Source organism: Diadema setosum, chromosome 8 (assembly GCF_964275005.1).
Source record: "Diadema setosum chromosome 8, eeDiaSeto1, whole genome shotgun sequence".
Classification (NCBI taxonomy): domain Eukaryota; kingdom Metazoa; phylum Echinodermata; class Echinoidea; order Diadematoida; family Diadematidae; genus Diadema; species Diadema setosum.
The window spans coordinates 5,405,720-5,427,477 of NC_092692.1; the positions used below are offsets into that span (position 1 = coordinate 5,405,720).

Sequence of the window (21,758 nt, forward strand, 5' to 3'; positions counted from 1 at the left end):
CATTCCATTCATGTGGAGCGAGATACCTCTATAGCAACATAAAGCCTGTCTTCAACTCCGTTGATCGAACAATGACAACCTGAAATTTCAAAGAGATGAGCGAGACGCTATATACACCTGGCCTAGAGTTAATTTATTCAGTTCTCATTCCTACTTCAAGTTGGGTTATGTCATTGTAATCATTCCCATCTGCAGTATAACAAAACCAAAATGAGGGAAAAGGGGAGAGAAAAACGAGAGGTGGCAAAAGAAAAAATGCATGCACAACTGCAATCCACATCATTGCGTGTGACAAGTGAAGCAAATGTATTAGTTGTTATAGCAGTGTTTTATGAGCATAAACAGGCAAATTGCTTTATAGACAGACAATGTCAAATTTAAAAACAATCAATTTAATGTCGGAGAAGATGGTAAACAAGATGCATTGAAACTGTAACTAAATCGCTGCTCTTTTACTCGGTCACGGAACGTCCAACTTTATATCCAACAAAAAAAAAAATGTTAGGGGAAAGAAACAAATTTAGATATAACATTCTTAAATTAAAAACAAGGAAAAGAAAATGTCCACGTCAGGATTAAAAAAAAAAAAAACTCCGCACGAACATGCATTATATTCTAGATGGGAATACGGTCTTGATGCAAAGGTCCAATGATTGTCTCATTACTTTAAAAGCAATCTATGGTTCCCTTACCATCACCAGTACCACACCACAACGACGTCTCTAAAATTAATGGTAGCACATTTATCATTGCATCGTGCATTAACTCCCTTTTCCTAAACTACCAATGGAACGTGTCATATTATTGTGTATTTCGATCAGTAGTGACTGACTTTGAAGAAGAAAGATAATGCAAAAAAATGAACGCTTACCACATTACTTATAGGGCTATTCCAGTTTGGTACTGATCTGTTCTATTCTCCCAAATGCCAACAACATATGTCACCTATGGCTAAACTAGTGAAACAGCCATGACGAAAATAAACGACAGAGAACCCCGTCATAATCACTACGCTTGGAAAGTTGTTGCCCAAAATTCCTCATTATGAAGCAATATCAAGTCACTTCCTTCCCTGCCTGTCTTTAACTCCGTTATTTGGTCAAACAATAACAACCTGGAATTCCAAAGAGATCAGCGAGACGCCATGCACCTGGACTAGAGTTAATTAATTCAGTTCCCATTCCTGTTAGTTATGTAAACGTACACGTTCCTAAATATCCTGCTACAGTATATCAAGAACAAATGAAGAGAAAAGGAAAGAGAAAACGAATGGTGGCAAGCGGGGCACTGTTTCAAGGGGCAATTTACAACATTACGTGTGACAAAATTAATGAAGCAAACCCAACCTCCAAACTCCAATACAAAACAAGGGAAATAGAGTAGCTGTGTTCATGACATCAGTGTGAAGCTGAACTGCTGAAAAAAAAAAGAAAAAAGAAATAAAAGGAAAAAGTCCTGCGGGACTCGATTAACTTCTCTCCTTCCGGTCGGGCATTATAAACACGCAGCGTGCTAAGCGATTCTGCCGCACGGAAGATCCGAAGATCCTGTGCGAAACTTAAATCTATCTATGTATGCTATACACAACACAAATTTACATTGATATTCAGTTTTTTGGCGATATACGTAAAGTGACTGATAGCGCTATTCAACTTCCCACGAGTGGCCGCGAGGATTCGATCAATATACAGTTGCAAAGATAAATCGGGAATCGTTTCGACCAGATTCCATTCTCATTTTCAGTGATCGACAACGAAAATACTGTTAAGTTGCGACTTGAAGTAATATTGAGAAATATTCGTGAAGTCCAATTCTTTATACAGTCCTATATAATTCAGATGAAATTGTTTCTGTCATGCAACCAATTGAAAATTTCGTGTGGTGTCACCGTGTCCAAGTAAGTTGATTGGAAATGATATGTGAATGAATATTTACCAATAGGTCTTCATATTGTTAAAAAAAAACAAGCATGGCCATGCTGTCTTTTAAGAGTCATCTTCACTTTGTAATTTCAAGTCCAAGTTGCCAGTCAAAGCAATGTGGTCTCCAACACAAAACAAAGGGATATTGTGTGTGTGTGTGTGTGTGTGTGTGTGCCTGTGTGTGTGTACGTTTACATGAAAACGTGCTTTCTACATGGACGAAGGTGAATACTCCATAAAAAAAAAAGATATACGTATTTTGTTTCGTGCTCTTATGGGGTTCGAACCCGTACGTGTGCAACCTCACGTCTCTTGTGACGTCGCTTTTATCCTCTCGGCCATGTACGTCTTGACGAGAAAATATGAGGAACGTAAGCTTATATGTGAAAGATGATTCAGGAATCGTTTGGTCCACATTCCATTCTCATTTTCAGTTTTTAGCTGCAAAATTATCAACCTGACGAGGAGGTTTGAAAAAAATAAAATGCATGATCACTGCAGCTTATTGTCTCAGCTACCACATACATAAGTTTCAGAGGAAATGGAGCAAAATCAGCTGAGATAAAGGTGCTTAAACGTTGTCAAGTCAATGCATGGTTAAAAAAAAAAATCACCTCCCATAGACATAACACGTCAACTTGTCTGATTTTGAGTCTTTACCTTTAATCACAATTTGAAGTATGATGGTAAGTCTTCTCGAACGAAGAGTGTGGAACGGAAGCTTCTACGTGAAAGATGAATCATGACGATCACCCGTGACCGACACATCTTCAAAGGGATCAGTTATTAGAAGTGGAAGCCCTCGTGCCAAGATATTGTCTCAGCAATTCCAAAGCAATGATACCCTTACATTTAGGTATACCATAATTTCCCTCTGAAATGAATGGTATTATTCATGTACAATTGCTTGCCTTGTCCATAAACTTTGCTTTACAAACTTTCAGTGCAATGTGTCATAACATAATTCTGTAACTCCATTAGCAGTGATTGACTACATAAATAAAGATATATCAAATTGAACGCTTAGCGCGTATAACTAAGGGGGATTTTAGCCTGATGCTCTGTTCTTCACTGCTCAGATACCAACAACACTCATCACCTACGGCTACGTATAGAGAAACAGCCATGACGAAAATAAGGTTTTCCTTTTCTTTAGCAGATAGACACACAACCCCTTTAAACACACTATAATTGACATGGAGGGACAAGAAAAGGTTCATTACTACTACTAAACAGTGATGCCTTCTACTCATGTGGCACAAGATACCTCTATAGCAACATAAAACCTGTCTACAATTCTGTTCTTGGGTCAAACAATAACAACCTGGAATTTCAAAGAGATGAGCGAGACGCCATACACCTGGCCTAGAGTTAATCTATTCAGTTGCCATTCCTGCTCCAGTTGAGTTATGTAAATTATTTTCCGACCTGTCTTGTGCAGTGTAACATGAACAAACGTAGAGAAAAGGAAAGAGAAAACAAAGGTGGCAAGCGGGGCACTGTATACCAAGGGCAATTTACAACATTACACGTATGATAAATGAAGCAAATCCAACCTCCAGTCTGCGACAAAAAAAAGGGGGGGGGGGAATTGAGTGACTGTGTGTTGTGGGGTAATGACATCGGAATGAAGCTGAACTGCCAAACGAAAAACAAAGAAAGAGAGAGAGAAAAAAAATAGCGTCCTGCGGGTCTCGAAGGTAGTGCATAATGACCATGGAGCGCGCTAAGCGACTATAAAGCCACACGGCTGTCCCGAAGATTGGATGTGAAATTCATATCTTTATATCATTTACAACATGAAAAGGTTCATTACTACGACTTAACAGTGATGCCTTCCATTTATGTGGCACAAAATACCTCTATAGCAACATAAAACCTGTCTACAACTTCGTTATTGGGTCAAACAATAACAACCTGGAATTTCAAAGAGATGAGCGAGACGCCATACACCTGGACTAGAGTTAATCAATTCAGCTCCCATTCCTGCCAGTTATCTAAACGTACATGTTCCTACCTATCCTGTTACAATATAACAAGAGCCAATGAAGAGAAAAGGAAAGAGCAAACGAAAGGTGGCAAGCGGGACACTGTAACAAGGGGCAATTTACAACATTAAGTGTGACAAAATTAATGAAGCAAACCCAATGTCCAAACTCCAGTACAAAACAAGGGAAATAGAGCAGCCGTGTTCACGGGTTACGTACACTTAATAAAATAATATGATAAATGACATCGGAGTAAAGCTGAATTGCCGAAAAAAAGAAAAGAAAAAGAAAAAACGGGAAAAATCCTGCGGGAGTCGAACTTCTCTCTTTCCGGTATGGCATTATGAACACCCAGCGCGCTAAGCGATTACGCCACACGGCTGTCCTGAAGACCGAGTGCGAAACTTAAATGTATAATAATACTGTCGTGACTGGTTGACTTGTGATGGCGCTATTCAACTTCTCACAAGTGGCAGCGTGGATTCGATCAATATACAGTTGCAAAGATAAATTGGGAATCGTTCTGTACAGATTGCATTCTCATTTTCAGTTTTAAACTACAAAATTATCAACCTAATGAGGAGATTTGAAAACATAAAATGCACGATTACTAAAGCTTATTGTCTCAGCTACAACATACGTATGTTTCAGAGGAAATGGAGCAAAATCAGATGAGGTAAAGGTGCTTAAACGTTGTCAAGTCAATGCATGGTTTAAAAAAAAATCACCTCCCATAGACATAACACGTAAACTTGTCTCATTTTGAGTCTTTACCTTTAATCACAATTTCTAGTATGATGACGTCATTATATTTCAAAACCATCACATGGACTTGAGAGGCAAATGTTCAAAGTACAACATATCTGAATTTGGGATAATATTGAGCTTAAACAACAGAGATACGAGCAAATGAATGTCTGAAAGAGTACCTGAAAAAAATCAATTCCACTTTTTTTATTTAAAATGACGATATGATGACGTCATCGCGTGTTCCTGGCAATATTGATACTTGGAATGTTATTTACAATTCATATACTTTTGTAATATGCAATAGAAATATAGGGTCAACGGACGATTTAAAGAGCTATGGCGAAATAAACAAAGACATGTTTTTTCACTATATTTGCAGAAAGACGCGCACGCGGAATTTCAACTTTGACGCCAGTGCATTCCTTTGTTATAGGTCGAAATCGAGCGGAAATCAATGGATATTGTTACTCCAAGTATAAGGAATCCAAATCAGTCAAAAAAATTGCATTTTCATGTTGCTTACGGGCTCTGCGCGCGAAATTGCGCGGACGGACGCGCACGCGAGAAAATGTTTGAAACGCTTAAAATTGTCTGAAACTTCGAGATTTCCCATTGGGAAGTCGTTTTGAGTCTTTTAAAATTTTGACGCGCGCTTACGCGCGCGTAATGATGACCTGTGTAACTAGCGTTAAAAAGTAAGATAGAGCGTGACCTGAACTTCATGTCCACCGAAAATGATACAGAAATGACATCTAGTTATGAAGTTATGATCGATCACGTGACAAGGTCCGAAAATCACAAAATGGCGCCTAGATGACGTCATAGATATGTTACTGTAATGAAAACCTTATTGTGGCTAGATTTTGTCATGAGACATGTTGACTGAAAATGTCATGTCATTCCGTAATGTCATTATTGAGATATTGACGACACAAAATGTGGCAGAAAGAAAGAAGAATAAACGAGATATGAAACTCGTCACATTGAGGACGAGTTAGGTGATACGCTTGGGGTCATCAGATGTCGGTCATCCGTGATCGACAAAGATAAGAATGTGATATAGGCACCTTGAAATTATTCAGCGTGCATGCAAATCCGTTTCTCTAACCACTCGGCCACGGGACATCCACGGAAATGGTTAGGCAAAAAAAAATGTATAGATATTACAGGGGGAAAAAGTCAATGCCCACTCAACAAACGGGGCCGCGTGAACATGTATTGCATTGCTAGACGGAAATGCGGCCTTGTAACGACTGATGTCGCTATGCCATTTCTGGCGACTTGGGAAAAATACGTGCCGTAGACATAAAACCTATAATCGGCTGGTTTTGATACCTTGCCTTTAATCACAATTTTCAGTGTGATGACGTCATCAAAGTACGAAACAATAAGCCAGTTCGGGGTTCCACTTTGAGCATGAGCAGAAAAAGGTCATCTGTACCAGCAGAGCATGGTGGTTTTTAAATTCACTGAGATAAGCATCTGTAATGTAATGATTATTCAACTGATCCCTATAAGTGGTGCTTGCCAGCACATCCACATGACAGCAAAAGCGGTGTCTGACAATATCAATAGAAAGAGATTGTTAATACATTCAATGCAAAATAATGAAATGGATGCTTTCCAAAATGTCAATGGAAGGATCATTCTGGTCACCTGGTCTATGCAAGTTCATCCTTTGTTTGAACATGACTGATGAATTCCATAAATTGTTACGTTGGGCAAGCTCATGCCTTCTGTCGCTTGAAACTAGTGGAGTGCCTAATCAACTGAGAAAGAAGAAAGGTCATTTGTACCCATGTGCCCATGAGCTAACCCCGAACTGGCTTATTGACATGGTCTTGAAAGACAATTTTTCAAAGTACAACACCTCCGTCGTCGTCATTACATACTATGATCGGTTTGACAAAGTCAGCCTGCAAAAGTTTGCAGCAGTCGAAGCAATGTGGTCTCCAACACAAAAAAGAGGGATATTGTGTGTGTGTGTGTGTGTGTGTGTGTGTGTGTATAGGTGCGTTTATATACGAACTTGACTTCTACATGGACGAATATGTAATACACCATTGAAGAAAAAAAAGTAAAATAGCAAAGTATTTTGTTTCGTCATCTTGTGGGGTTCGAACCCGCACGTATGCAACCTCACTTCTCTGAGACGTCGCCTTTAATCACTCGGCCATACGTCTCGACGAGAAAATATGACGAACGTAAACTTATGTGTGTGAAAGATGAATCAGGAATCGTTTCGTCCACATTCCATTCTCATTTTCAGTTTTAAACTGCAAAATTGTCAACCTGATGAGGAGATTTCAAAGAATAAAATGCATGATTACTGCAGCTTATTGTCTCAGCTACAACATACTTTAGTTTCAGAGGAAACGAAGCAAAATCAGCTGAGATAAAGGTGCTTAAACGTTGTCAAGTCAATGCATGGTTTAAAAGAAAAATCACCTCCCATAGACATAACACGTAAACTTGTCCGATTTTGCGTCTTTACCTCTAATCACAATTTTCAGTGTGATGACGTCATCAAAGTACAAAACAATGACATGGTCTTGAAAGACAATTGTTCAAAGTACAACACCTCCGTAGTCGTCATTACTTATACTATAATCGGTTTGATAAAGTCAGCCTGCAAAATTTTGCAGCAATCGAAGCAATGTGGTCTCCAACACAAGAAAGAGGGATATTGTGTGTGTGTGTGTATAGGTGCGTTTCTATACGAACGTGATTTCTACATGGACGAATATGTAATACACCACTGAAGAAAAAAAAAAGTAAAATGGCTAAGTATTTTGTTTCGTGATCTTGTGGGGTTCGAACCCGCATGTGTCATGGTATACCCTACTGTAAAGTCATGTAATGTCGTTGTGTTTCTACTGTCTTGTTCTCTCCTGTCTTTGTAAAAAAAAAAAAAAAAAAAAGTTTAATGTATTCACAAGAATCCTTTTGAGTGGTTCACAATTTACAAGCATGCTTTTCAGTGAACCTCTCAGTTCTTTCTTTTTTTTTTTATCCTCCAAACATAACTTTGTATTTTGCCGGTATGCATGTATAATTTCGTATTTGTTAACCATTATCTACCATGTAAAGTCGAATACATGCCTATGTTATATCTTCTGATACATTTCGTGTTATGTTTGACGAAAAAGAAAGAAGGAATGAAATAAATGAAATGAAAATGAAAATGAATGAATGAATGAATGTGTGCAACCTCACGTCTCTGAGACGTCGCCTTTAACCACTCGGCCATACGTCTCGACGAGAAAATATGAGGAACGTAAACTTATGTATGTGAAAGATGAATCAGGAATCGTTTCGTCCACCTTCCATTCTCATTTTCAGTTTTAAGCTGCAAAATTGTCAACCTGATGAGAAGATTTGAAAAAAAATAAAATGTATGATTACTGCAGCTTATTGTCTCAGCTACAACATACTTAAGTTTCAGAGGAAATGAAGCAAAATCAAGTGAGGTAAAAGTGCTTGAGCGTTATCGTCTATGCATGGTTAAAAAAAAAATTCCCCCATAGACATAACACATAATCTTCGCTGATTTTGATATCTTGCCTTTAATCACAACTTCTAGTATGATGACGTCATCAAATTAGAAAACATCGACATGGACTTGATAGACAATTGTTCAAAGTATAACATATTCAACGTATGTCGTCAGTTTGGTATTGACTGGACGATCAAACACAGGAACATGAGGCAGCGATTAGTAATCTTCGCTGAGTTTGATATCTTGCCTTTAATCACAACTTCTAGTATGATGACGTCATCAAATTAGAAAACATCGACATGAACTTGATAGACAATTGAAGGGGTCGATGCAATATAGTGCTAACCCACACAATGTTCATTTTGAGATAATCGCTGTTGAATGTTTGGAAAGTCCATACATTGTATATTGATAAAACATGAATGCATGCATTTTTTACCATCTTATTGGTTGAATTCAAATATGATATTTTCACGGAGGTTAGAGTGAAGGATAAGGATTATGAAAATGCTTAATCGTGTCATTAATTCCCAATCAATGACATCCCTACTATAGGCATATCATAATTTCTCATCTAAAATCAATGGTCTATAGGATTCATGCACCATTACTTGTATAGTGCATAAACTTTGCTTTTTAAGCTTTGAGTGAAACGTGTCATAGCATAATTCTGTAATTCCATCAGCAGTGATTGACATAATGAAGAAGAAATATATATCACATTGAACGCTTAGAACCTAACGGGGGGGGGGGGGTATTATAGCATGATACTCGGTTTTTTACTGCCCAGCTAGATGCCAACAACATCCATCACTCACGGCTACGCATAGAGAAACAGCCATGGCGAAAATAAAACTTTGCTTTCTCATAGGCACAATGACACAGAACCCCGTCAAACACACTTTTCTTGGCAGGGATGGACATGAAAAAGTTCATTACTAATACTAAACAGCGTATGCATTCCATTCATGTGGAGCTAGATACCTCTATAGCAACATAAAGCCTGTCTTCAACTCCGTTGATAGAACAATGACAACCTGAAATTTCAAAGAGATGAGCGAGACGCTATATACACCTGGCCTAGAGTTAATTTATTCAGTTCTCATTCCTACTTCAAGTTGGGTTATGTTATTGTAATCATTCCCATCTGCAGTATAACAAAACCAAAGTGAGGGAAAAGGGGAGAGAAAAACGAGAGGTGGCAAAAGGAAAACTGCATGCACAACTGCAATCCATAGCATTGCGTGTGACAAGTGAAACAAATGTTTTAGTTGTTATAAGAGTGATTTATGAGCATAAACAGACACATAGACAGACAATGTCAAATTGAAAAACCATCAATTTAATGTCAGAGAAGATGGTAAACAAGATGCATTGAAACCGTAACTAAATCGAACATATTCAGATATAACATTCTTGAATTAAAAACAAGATAAAGAAAAATAAGGATTAAAAAAAAAAAACACCGCACGAACATGCATTATATTCTTGATGCAAAGTTCCAAGGATTGTCTCATTAATTTAAAAGCAATGATTCCCTTATCACCACCAGCACCACACCACAATGACGTCTCTAAAATCAATGGTAGCACATATCATTGTATCTTGCATTGAATTAGCTCCCTTTTCCTAAACTACCAGTGAAACGTGCCATATTATATGGTGTAATTCGATCAGTAGTGATTGACTTTAAAGAAGAAAGATAATGCAACAAATTAAATGCTTACCACATTGCTTATAGGGCTATTCCAGTTTGGTACTGATCTGTTCTATTCTCCCAGATGCCAACAACACATATCACCTATGGCTAAACTAGTGAAACAGCCATGACGAAAATAAACGACAGAGAACCCTGTCAAAATCACTACACTAATTGGAAAGGTATTGCCCGAAATTCCTCATATAATATGAAGCAATATCAAGTCACTTCCTTCCCTGCCTGTCTTTAACTCCGTTTTTGTCAAACAATAACAACCTGGAATTCTAAACAGATAAGCGAGACGCCATACACCTGGACTAGAGTTAATTAATTCAGTTCCCATTCCTGTTAGTTATGTAAACGTACACGTTCCTAAATATCCTGCTACAGTATAACAAGAACAAAATCTAAATGAAGAGAAAAGGAAAGAGAAAAAGAATGGTAGCAAGCGTGGCACTGTTTCAAGGGGCAATTTACAACATTACGCGTGACAAAATTAATGAAGCAAACCCAACCTCCAAACTCCAATACAAAACAAGGGAAATAGAGTAGCTGTGTTCATGACATCAGAGTGAAGCTGAACTGCTGAAAAAAGAAAAGAAAAAAGAAATAAAAGGAAAAAGTCCTGCGGGACTCGATTAACTTCTCTCCTTCCGGTCGGGCATTATAAACACGCAGCGTGCTAAGCGATTCTGCCACACGGAAGATCCGAAGATCCTGTGCGAAACTTAAATCTATCTATGTATGCTATACACAACACAAATTTACATTGATATTCAGTTTTTTGGCGATATACGTCAAGTGACTGATAGCGCTGTTCAACTTCCCACGAGTGGCCGCGTGGATTCGATCAATATACAGTTACAAAGATAAATCGGGAATCGTTTCGACCAGATTCCATTCTCATTTTCAGTGATCGACAACGAAAATAATGTTAAGTAGCGACTTGAAGTATAATATAATATTGAGAAATATTCGTGAAGTCCAATTCTTTATGCAGTCCTACATAATTCAGATGAAATTGTTTCTGTCATGCAACCAATTGAAAATTTCGTGTGGTGTCGGCGTGTCCAAGTAAGTTGATTGGAAAGGATATGTGAATGAATATTTACCAATTGGTCTTTATATTGTAAAAAAAAAAATCAAACATGGCCATGCGGTCTTTTAAGAGCCATCTTCACTTTAACATTTGTAATTTCAAGTCCAAGTTGCCAGTCAAAGCAATGTGGTCTCCAACACAAAACAAAGGGATATTGTGTGTGTGTGTGTGTGTGCGTGTGTGTGTGTGTGTGTGTGTGTGTACGTTTACATGAAAACGTGATTTCTACATGGACGAAGGTGAATACTCCATAAAAGAAAAAAAGCAAAAGATGTAAGTATTTTGTTTCGTGTTCTTATGGGGTTCGAACCCGTACGTGTGCAACCTCACGTATCTTGTGACGTCGCCTTTATCCTCTCGGCCATACGTCTCGACGAGAAAATATGAGGAATGTAAACTTATGTATGTGAAAGATGAATCAGGAATCGTTTCGTCCACATTCCATTCGCATTTTCAGTTTTTAGCTGCAAAATTATCAACCTGATGAGGAGATTTGAAAAAATAAAATGCATGATTACTGCAGCTTATTGTCTGAGCTACCACATACTTAAGTTTCAGAGGAAATGGAGCAAAATCAGCTGAAATAAAGGTGGTGAAACGTTGTCAAGTCAATGCATGGTTTAAAAAAAAAAATCACCTCCCTTAGACATAACACGTCAACTTGTCTGATTTTGAGTCTTTACCTTTAATCACAATTTGAAGTATGATGGTAAGTCTTCTCGAACTAAGAGTGTGGAACGGAAGGTTCTACATGAAAGATGAATCATGACGATCACCCGTGACCGACACATCTTTAAAGGGATCAGTTATTAGAGGTGGAAGACCTCGTGCCAAGATATTGTTTCAGCAATTCCAAAGCAATGATACCCTTACATTTAGGTATACCATAATTTCCCTCTGAAATCATTGGTATTATTCATGTACAATTGCTTGCCTTGTCCATAAACTTTGCTTTATAAACTTTCAGTGAAAGGTGTTATAACATAATTCTGTAACGCCATTAGCAGTGATTGACTACATAAATAAAGATATATCAAATTGAACGCTTAGCGCGTATAAAAGGGGGATTTTAGCCTGATGTTGTGTTATTCACTGCTCAGATACCAACAACACTCATCACCTACGGTTACGTATAGAGAAATAGCCATGGCGAAAATAAGGTTTTCCTTTTCTTTGGCAGATAGACACACAACCCCTTTGAACACACTATAATTGACATGGAGGGACATGAAAAAGTTCATTACTACTACTAAACAGTGATGCCTTCTACTCATGTGGCACAAGATACCTCTATAGCAGCATAAAACCTGTCTACAATTCCGTTATTGGGTCAAACAATAGCAACCTGGAATTTCAAAGAGACGAGCGAGACGCCATACACCTGTCCTAGAGTTAATTTATTCAGTTGCCATTCCTGCTCCAGTTGAGTTATGTAAATTATTTTCCGACCTGTCTTGTGCAGTGTAACAGGAACAAACGTAGAGAAAAGGAAAGAGAAAACGAAAGGTGGCAAGCGGGGCACTGTATATCAAGGGCAATTTACAACATTACGTATGATAAATGAAGCAAATCCAACCTCCAGCCTCCGACAAAAAAAAAAAAAAAAAGGGAACTTGAGTGACTGTGTGTCGTGGGGTAATGACATCGGAATGAGGCTGAACTGCCAAAAGAAAAACAAAGAAAGAGAGAGAGAGAGAAAAAAATAATAGCGTCCTGCGGGTCCCGAACATCTCGTCCTAAGGTAGTGCATAATGACCATGCAGCGCGCTAAGCGACTATAAAGCCACACGGCTGTCCCGAAGATTGGATGTGAAATTCATATCTTTATATCATTTACAACATGAAAAAGTTCATTACTACTACTAAACAGTGATGCCTTCCATTCATGTGGCACAAGATACCTCTATAGCAACATAAAACCTGTCTACAACTCCGTTATTGGGTCAAACAATAACAACCTGGAATTTCAAAGAGATGAGCGAGACGCCATACACCTGGACTAGAGTTAATCAATTCAGCTCCCATTCCTGCCAGTTATCTAAACGTACATGTTCCTACCTATCCTGTTACAATATTACAAGAACCAATGAAGAGAAAAGGAAAGAGCAAACGAAAGATGGCAAGCGGGACACTGTAACAAGGGGCAATTTACAACATTAAGTGTGACAAAATTAATGAAGCAAACCCAATCTCCAAACTCCAATACAAAACGAGGGAAATAGAGCAGCCGTGTTCACGGGTTACGTATACTTGGTAAAATAATACGATAAATGACATCGGAGTAAAGCTGAATTGCCGGAAAAAAAAAAAAAGAAAGAGAAAACTTCCGCGGGAGTCGAACTTCTCGCCTTCCGGTGTGGCGTTATGAACACCCAGCGCGCTAAGCGATTACGCCATATGGCTGTCCTGGAGATTCTTTGCGAAACTTAAATGTATGATTATACTGTCGTGACAGTGCTGACTGAGATGGCGCTATTCAACTTCCCACAAGTGGCCGCGTGGATTCGACCAATATACAGTTGCAAAGAACAATCGGGAATCATTCCGTACAGATTGCATTCTCATTTTCAGTTTTTAACTACAAAATTGTCGACCTGATGAGGAGATTTGAAAATATAAAATGCATGATGACTGCAGCTTATTGTCTCAGCTACAACATATTTATGTTTCAGAGGAAATGGAGCAAAATCAGATGAGGTAAAGGTGCTTAAACGTTGTCAAGTCAATGCATGGTTTGAAAAAAAATCACCTCCCATAGACATAACACGTAAACTTGTCTGATTTTGAGTCTTTACCTTTAATCACAATTTCTAGTATGATGACGTCATCATATATCAAAACCATCACATGGACTTGAGAGACAAAATGTTCAAAGTACAACATATCTGAATTTGGGATAATATTGAGCTTAAACAACAGAGATACAAGCAAATGAATGTCAGAAACAGTACCTCAAAAAAATCAATTCCACTTTTTTATATAAAATGACGATTTGATGACGTCATCGCGTTTCTCTGGCAATATTGATACTTGGAATGTTATTTACAATTCATATGCTTTTGTAATATGCAATAGAAATATAGGGTCAACGGACGATTTAAAGAGCTATGACGAAATAAACAAAGACATGTTTTTTCACTATATTTGCAGAAAGACGCGCGTGCGGAATTTCAACTTTGACGCCTGTGCATTCCTTTGTTATGGGTCGAAATCGATCGGAAATCAATGGATACTGTTACTCAAAGTATCAGGAATCCAAATCAGTCAAAAAAATTGCATTTCCATGTTTCTTAAGCGCTCTGCGCGCGAAATTGCGCGGACGGACGCGCACGCGAGAAAATGTCTGAAACGCTTATAATTGTCTGAAACTTCGAGATTTCCCATTGGGAAGTCGTTTTGAGCCTTTTAAAATTTTGACGCGCGCTTACGCGCGCCTAATGATGACCTGGGTAACTAGCGTTAGAAAGTAAGATAGAGCGTGACCTGAACTTTATGTCCAGCGAAAATGATACAGAAATGACATCTAGTTATGAAGTTATGATTGATCATGTGACAAGGTCCGAAAATCACAAAATGGCGCCTAGATGACGTCATAGATATGTTACTGTCATGAAAACCTTATTGTGGCTAGATATTGTTATGAGACATGTTGACTGAAAATGTCATGTCATTCCGTGATGTCATTGTTGAGATATTGACGACACAAAATGTGGCAGAAAGAAAGAAGAATAAAAAAAAAGAGAAATTTTGACAATTACAATAGGTGATACGCTGATTGCGTATCACCTAAAAAAAAGAGAAATTTTGACAATCACAATAGGTGATACGCTGATAGCGTATCACCTAAAAATAAAGAGAGATTTTGACAATCACAATAGGTGATACGCTGATAGCGTATCACCTAAATAGCCAGTTTACAGTACCTAAAGGCGCTGCAGAGTTTGCGATCTCATCGGACACTGCATGATGTATGTCTGACACGGGCCAATCGCTTTCTACAAAACAGTCACTTTCTCCCTGCCTATAATGCTTCCATGTTCCGTTTGTGAGAAAAGCTCTATTTGTTTTCGTTCAACATTGTTATAAGACGAACTGGGATGTTATCTATCTCATATCCGAATCGCTGGACCTAACTTTGGTTTTCCAATTTCAGACTCAGATGTCTCCAGGAGAGGCGAGGATATACAAGAAGGTAAACTTAATATATAAATGTCTGTTGGTGGAATAATGATTATGTTTGCTGGTCTTTCATTGCCGACATAATTTTCTTTTAGATATTGGTCAAAAATTTTACTCCCTTTCAAGTAGTTTCTAATCGTGGTGATCAGGTCGATTTTAAATGCGCTATTAAGATTTAGTTTATATTAACAAATAGCTTTAAACACGACTCGATTATTCGAAATAAATCTAGGCCTATACTGACCACGAGAATAATGATCGTACAACTGCAATTTTCATTTTGCATGTTGAAGGCGCGTTTCCACGAGACTGCTCAGAAGTTGCGGAGATGGGTCCAAGCGCTAAAGACGTGCCCTATTTCATCAAGCCAACCGGCATGACACAGCCTTTCGAAGTGTATTGTGATATGAGCACAGATGGAGGAAATTGGGCGGTAAATTCATGTTTTTTTTTTGTTTTTTTATTTATTTATTTTTTTTTTTTTGGGGGGGGGGGGTTCCCGCTCGTTTCAAATGCACAAGATATGCAGTGGCGGATACAGAGGGTTGCGCACCGGGCGTGTGCCCCCTCTTTATTTCATTTCTTTTAACAAGAAAAATGAAAAGAAAAACTGGGGGCGCGTGCGCCACCTTTGATTTTGTGAAGGCGCCTCCCCTTCACGGAATTCTTGGATCCGCCCCTGAGAAGTAGTGTTTCTAAAAAATCAAGCCGTAGACAATGCGAGTTTTTAGATACGTGTAGATAGATAGATAGAGGGAGAGAGAGAGAAAGAGAGATAGGCAGATAGATAGAGCTAGGTGATACATTCTATGTTTGTCCATGCACTTTGCTCTCCATGCAGATGCTAAGGCCCCAGTCACATAATGCTCTGCGTCCGGCGTTACGTCCAAAAAAGTCATTTTTTTCTGCGGACTCCCGCGGATCCTTTGCCGTCACCAGAAAATTTGTACAAAACATACGGGGAAAAACTGCGGGCGATACGGACAAATACTACCTGATGCGAATACTTGCGTCCACTTGCGGATATTCTTACGAATTGGCACATAATAGTTCTGAACACTTGCGGAGAGTTGTTGATATTTTCGGATAGTTACGGATACTTACAGATTGTTATAAATAATTATGGACATTCTGTGACAATCCCTGCTAAGTCAGTGTATCATGACAGCAAGGGAATCACATATTGGACTGTCTTACATTGTATACTGGGGAAAACTGAAATTGAATTACGTACAAGTTGGGAAAAAAATCGTAATCCTTTGACTTGCTTTATCCAGTGATAAAAGATATATGAAATTTTGAACTTGAAGTTTCAATTCTATTTGTGCAACTCAAATATGAATAAACGTTATAATTGTAAAGAATACATAACATAATTATACCACAAATAAAGTACATTATAGATCGATAAGTTAAACACTAGAGTAAGAAAATATTACTTACAGTCACGGAACAGACAAACTTTGGTTACGCTGTCGTTGTGCAGTGATATTCATGACTTATTGGGTTTATTTTTGTAATAAAGCAATGCTTATTAAATTTCCAGAAAAAAAAAATACATCAAGACTTTCAAACACCCTTCCCACACCCAAGTACAATATGTCGTATGTCCCAACAAAAATTACAACGGGGCCCTCCGCAATGATATCTTTAAAAATATTGAATCAATCTAAATACAAATTCAGGGTATGAAACTATAACTCATTGTTCATATCTTACAGAAAACCCCATTCGATTTGCTTTAGTGGTCAAGGAGAAATGTGGAATTGTGTAGAGGATGTCAGGAATCTCTTCCCTCCAAGTTCTGTCTATTGTATCCACACACAAGAGCATCGAAATGCTAAACTTGGAAGAATCAGACTCATGACATGCTTTACAACAATTTCTCTGTGACCTCGTAACTAAATTGAATGGGGTTTTCTGCAAAATTGAGCTAAGATGTTATACATTAAGACCCTGAAGTAGCATTTAGACAGTTTAATCATATTGGGTGTTATCAACGCGACAATCTGATTGTAATTTTTTTGGGGGGACATACTGTATATTATATATATATATATATATATATATATATATATATATATATATATATATATATATATATATATATATGTAATACACATTCCATGGAGCGTAAAGTGGGTAAGACTGTAGAGAAATGCTAAATTCGTTCTCAGTTTATATAGTTATCGCTGTCCCACACCTTCCCCGGCTAGAAAAGTGAATAAAATGTTGACATCCCATCCCCTTACCCAATATATTGCCTTTTTCGAAAAATATACATTCAAAGAGTGCAAGAAAAAAGTTCAGCACCAAGGGTCAACCGATGTCATGAGTATAAATGGGTGCTACCTAAAATGACAATTTGAGGGAGAAATTTCATAATTTGACCATGCGGTTCTGCCTCTCCACCGCTCCGACTGTGTTGTAGCATTCCATCAGGTAAATGCGCTGCAGCTTGGCAACACGAGTTGTGTGGCTTCCCAAGAGTCTCTGTGTTCCCATGCGAGTGGAAAACGGAAAACGTCGAAGGACGTAATCGTCCGCAGCATCCGTAACTGTCCGCAAATATCCGTAAGCGGACGAAAGTGTTGTGATACGTTAACTTGCGGTTAATTTCGAATACTTACGGTGGACGTAAACGAACGCAAACGGGCGGGAGGTAAAATTGTTTGCGGATGGTCAGCGTCCAAGCTACGGGTAGTTACGTTTAGTTACGGATAGTTACGTTTGGTTACGGTTACTTGCGTAAGTTTGCATCCGTGGAGTCCCTCTGCGAAATTTTGAACATTTCAAAATTTCACAAGCTTGGCGCCGTCATTTTGCGTTTCTTTACGGATGAGTTACGGACAGTTACGTCTACATACGTCCCTGCGGATGCCTGCGTCCACGCTGCGTCCCCCTGCGTCCACTAATCCGTATCTATCCGCGGCGGACGTAACCCATCGTAAAGCACTGTGTGACTGGGACATAGTTCGGGACATTGCTCTGCCCGAGGCACCTTAATTCCATGCCTGCATGCGTAGACTTGAGCATGGAGTTTAGCACGGAGGGTCATAGCATGGAGTTGGAGTGCATCGCGAGGGGTAACAATGATTATATCAAGAATATTCATATCAAAATGATATACATAAATACTGGTTAGTGATTGATAATAATGTAATCACGTGACTAATGTAGCGAGAATCGAAATCTTTATATTGATGAATGGAGTGACGTCAAGTCAGGTATAATGTAACACCAAATTTGATTGGTTGCCGACGGGGCAAGAATGAAAGATGTGTATCTACGTAGACCGCATGATAGACCCTAAGAATTATTGCCTTGTCTATCGTTGTAATATAGTACTTCAGTTCAGTTCAGTTTAGTTTTTATTTCTGCATTTCAAAATCAATACAAATCAACAAATCAACAAAATACTTACATAGTCATTTACACAGCTAATATTCGTAACGTTTGGATCTTACATACATTTTCTTTCTTTTTTTCAAGAACGAATATCATATATGAAAGGAAGCAATAGGGAATGATAAAAATGAAATGCAGGGGACCATCATCATAAGCTAAGCTTGACGAGGAAGATGGCCCCAAGTAAAGAGATACATAAAGAAAATCTTGCCACTCACTGAGTGGGGAGTAATTGTGCGAAGGGCACAATAAAGAGATACATAAAGAAAATCTTGCCACTCACTGAGTGGGAAGTATTGTGTGAAGGACGTGCGGTGCAGTGCGGTGTGCATTGTGTTGGGATGAATCTTGGTTTGTACGTTGAGTGTTATTTATATACTTGACATTCCCCTGGAAGTCATATTTTCTCCTCAAGACAATATTTTCCCTCAAGAGCTGCTTCTGGAAGATATAATTTCTTTTGTAAAATATAAGTGCAGCGGGATGTTTAAAGTGTTATGCACATCTAAGAAGGCAATACCTATTTAATCAAAATACCGAAGATATATAGTTATAATAGCCAGTTTACAGTACCTAAAGGCGCTGCATAGTTTGTGATCTCATCGGACACTGCATGTCGGACACGGGCCACCTCCCGCCTTGTGGGGCCAATCGCTTTCTACAAAACAGTCATGTACAGACGACCTCCTATGGGTACCGCGTGTGTACAAAAAAAAAAAGAAAAAAAAAGAAAGGACAGTCTAGTGCCATATAGGGTGATTTGACATTATTATATGGGGCAGCTGTCGTTGAATTGCGCTACAGGCAATAGTAGAATCCCCCCTTCAACCAGTACGAATACAGGATTCAAATGACTTTTATATCATTATTTATTATTCATTATTATGCTATGTAACATGAGTTATACAGGTTTGTTGCATAATACATCATGCTCCCATAAGCAATGACTTTACTTGTATCACGTTTTTGCCTCACGTTATAGTCTCCTGCATTTCATTTTTCCCACCCGAAATCAGCTTTTGCGGCGTCGAGCAGATGGCTCGCTCAGATTCGATCGCTTGTGGAGGGAGTACAAGGTTGGGTTCGGCGATGTGATGTCAGAGCACTGGCTCGGCAATGAAAAGATCTACCACCTGACGGCACAGCGTGACTACGAGCTACGGGTCGAACTTGGGGACGTCGAAGGGAACGAGGCCTTTGCTATCTACAAGTCCTTCAGGATCGATAACGAAACAATGAAATATCGATTACACGTCTCCGGTTACTGTGGTAACGCAGGTAATACTGTAACTTCTCCCTATGAAACATGTTTAGTAAAGCAGTCATGTATCGGCGTCATACAATTACATTTTTTATTACAGTTTCATTAAACTTCTTGGCCCGAATTCACGAAAGTGGCACAATTGAAACTATGATTTAGAGCTCACACGGGTAAATAATTCCCCATAGAGACATTTAGAGACGTGTGTTGAAATTCAAAATTCAAAAAATCTGTAAAATAGCTGGGAGAAATGAAGTGTTTCATCTCCACTAACCTGGATAAGTGAACTATACCCTTTCATCCATGAAATTTCCAAGGCAGGTTCTTCGGCTCAAACTCTGTCCAAGGGTCCGCAAAGACAGATTACGAGTTCATGTCACTAAAAAAAAAAATCACCTATTTTCCGTACATGCACTCAATGAAATATAGTCCCTTCAAATTCCATGAGAAAAGCTTTCATCTTCAAACCAAAATGCAATTTGTAGAGGAATTCATACTCAATATCTGCAACTATTCAGTTTTATGCCAAACTGCATTAATAATTTTTCATTAATTTTTTTCTTCATTTATTTTGGGATCTTCGGTACGATGTTGTGAAGGGGTCTGGGACATTCCATTTTATTTACAGGTGTGAGCCCTTTAAACCATGGACAATTTGTATGAAGCGCCAAGTGTCGCATGGCCTATTTCGTTACGAAATCAGTCATTTCATTAACGAAATAATTATTTCGTCGACGCAATGTTGTCATTTCGTCGACGAAATGACTGATTTCGTAACTAAATAGGCCATGCGACACTTTGCGTTCCATACAATTTGTCCATGGTTTAAACCATGGTTTCAATTGTACCACCATCGTGAATTCGGGCCAAAGAGAATATGGACTGAGTGACGCCAAAACCTCTAGTAGTCTCCTCATCCAGCGGTTCCAACACCAAAACTTTAAAAATTCATAACTTTTGCATCGATTATTTGTCCGATTTTCCTCAAACTGTCACTGATGTGTTCTACTAATGTTGCTGCTTTCGCTCAATCCACAATCCACAATTTGGGTTTTGGTTTCCTTTAAAGTTTAATGCCTATGAGAGAGAGGGGGTGCTTGACGAATCGTCTGATGTGTATAGTCAGATTTATGGTTTCTGGATGATCTCTCTATTTTCTCCCTTACTTTTGCAGGAGACTCTCTTAGCGCACACGATGGTCGTTTTTTCACTTCGAGGGACCAAGACAACGATATTTACAACAACAACTGCGCCAGAATACATTTTGGCAGTGCCTGGTGGTACGACCATTGCGTCCTCGCCAATCTGAACGGATTTTACTTTACGCCTGGAACGGTGAACCACTATGGAGTCTGCTGGTACCTATGGAAACGGAGCTTTTACTCCATGAAAAGAGCAGAGATGAAAATTCGGCCTATAAAACCCTAAGGTCGACATATAAAATGCAGATTTTATGCCTCCCCCCACTAAATAATGAAAATGCAGCTTTGATACTTGTGAAATTAAAGTCTTTTCATATTTAACACACATGAGTAAAAAAGAAGAAGAAATTAAAGAATATCATTACCCAGCAGTCGTAGATAGTACAGATTAGACCTTCGACCCATTAGTGTGCATTTGATTTAATTTCTTCCGAACTTTGAGGACACAGAACTGAAGAATAAAATTTAATCTAATAAAGACACAGAGAGCACGCTATTTGACGGTGTATAACAATTTACAAAGTTATTTGTTTGTTTTCTTTTTATTTCATTCTCGGAAAAGCTTCCTCCCAAACTTTGGAAAAACAGTGAGTTATACTAGTGTTTAGAGTACGTATCTTGACACACGCATTTGTGTTTAAGACATCATCAAACAGAAGATGTTATGAACCTTCCAGGCGAAGTGTGCTGTGCATATAGGAGTCGCTTGGAATACAACCATATCCGTACTGCACTTCGACCGTTTTCTCAT

At 38.6% G+C, this 21,758-nt stretch overlaps 1 protein-coding gene across 1 annotated transcript in view; it reads left to right on the top strand.

The window, feature by feature from the left end:
* LOC140231732 (ficolin-2-like) overlaps nt 1–21,233 on the top strand; it is a 29,527-nt gene extending 8,294 nt beyond the window's left edge. Inside the window, exons 3-4 of the mRNA XM_072311884.1 lie at nt 19,561–19,822; nt 20,980–21,233. Of these exons, the coding sequence (XP_072167985.1) occupies nt 19,561–19,822; nt 20,980–21,233 (516 nt within the window). The remainder of the gene's footprint in view (nt 1–19,560; nt 19,823–20,979) is intronic.
* The last annotated feature ends 525 nt before the right edge of the window (nt 21,234–21,758 follow it).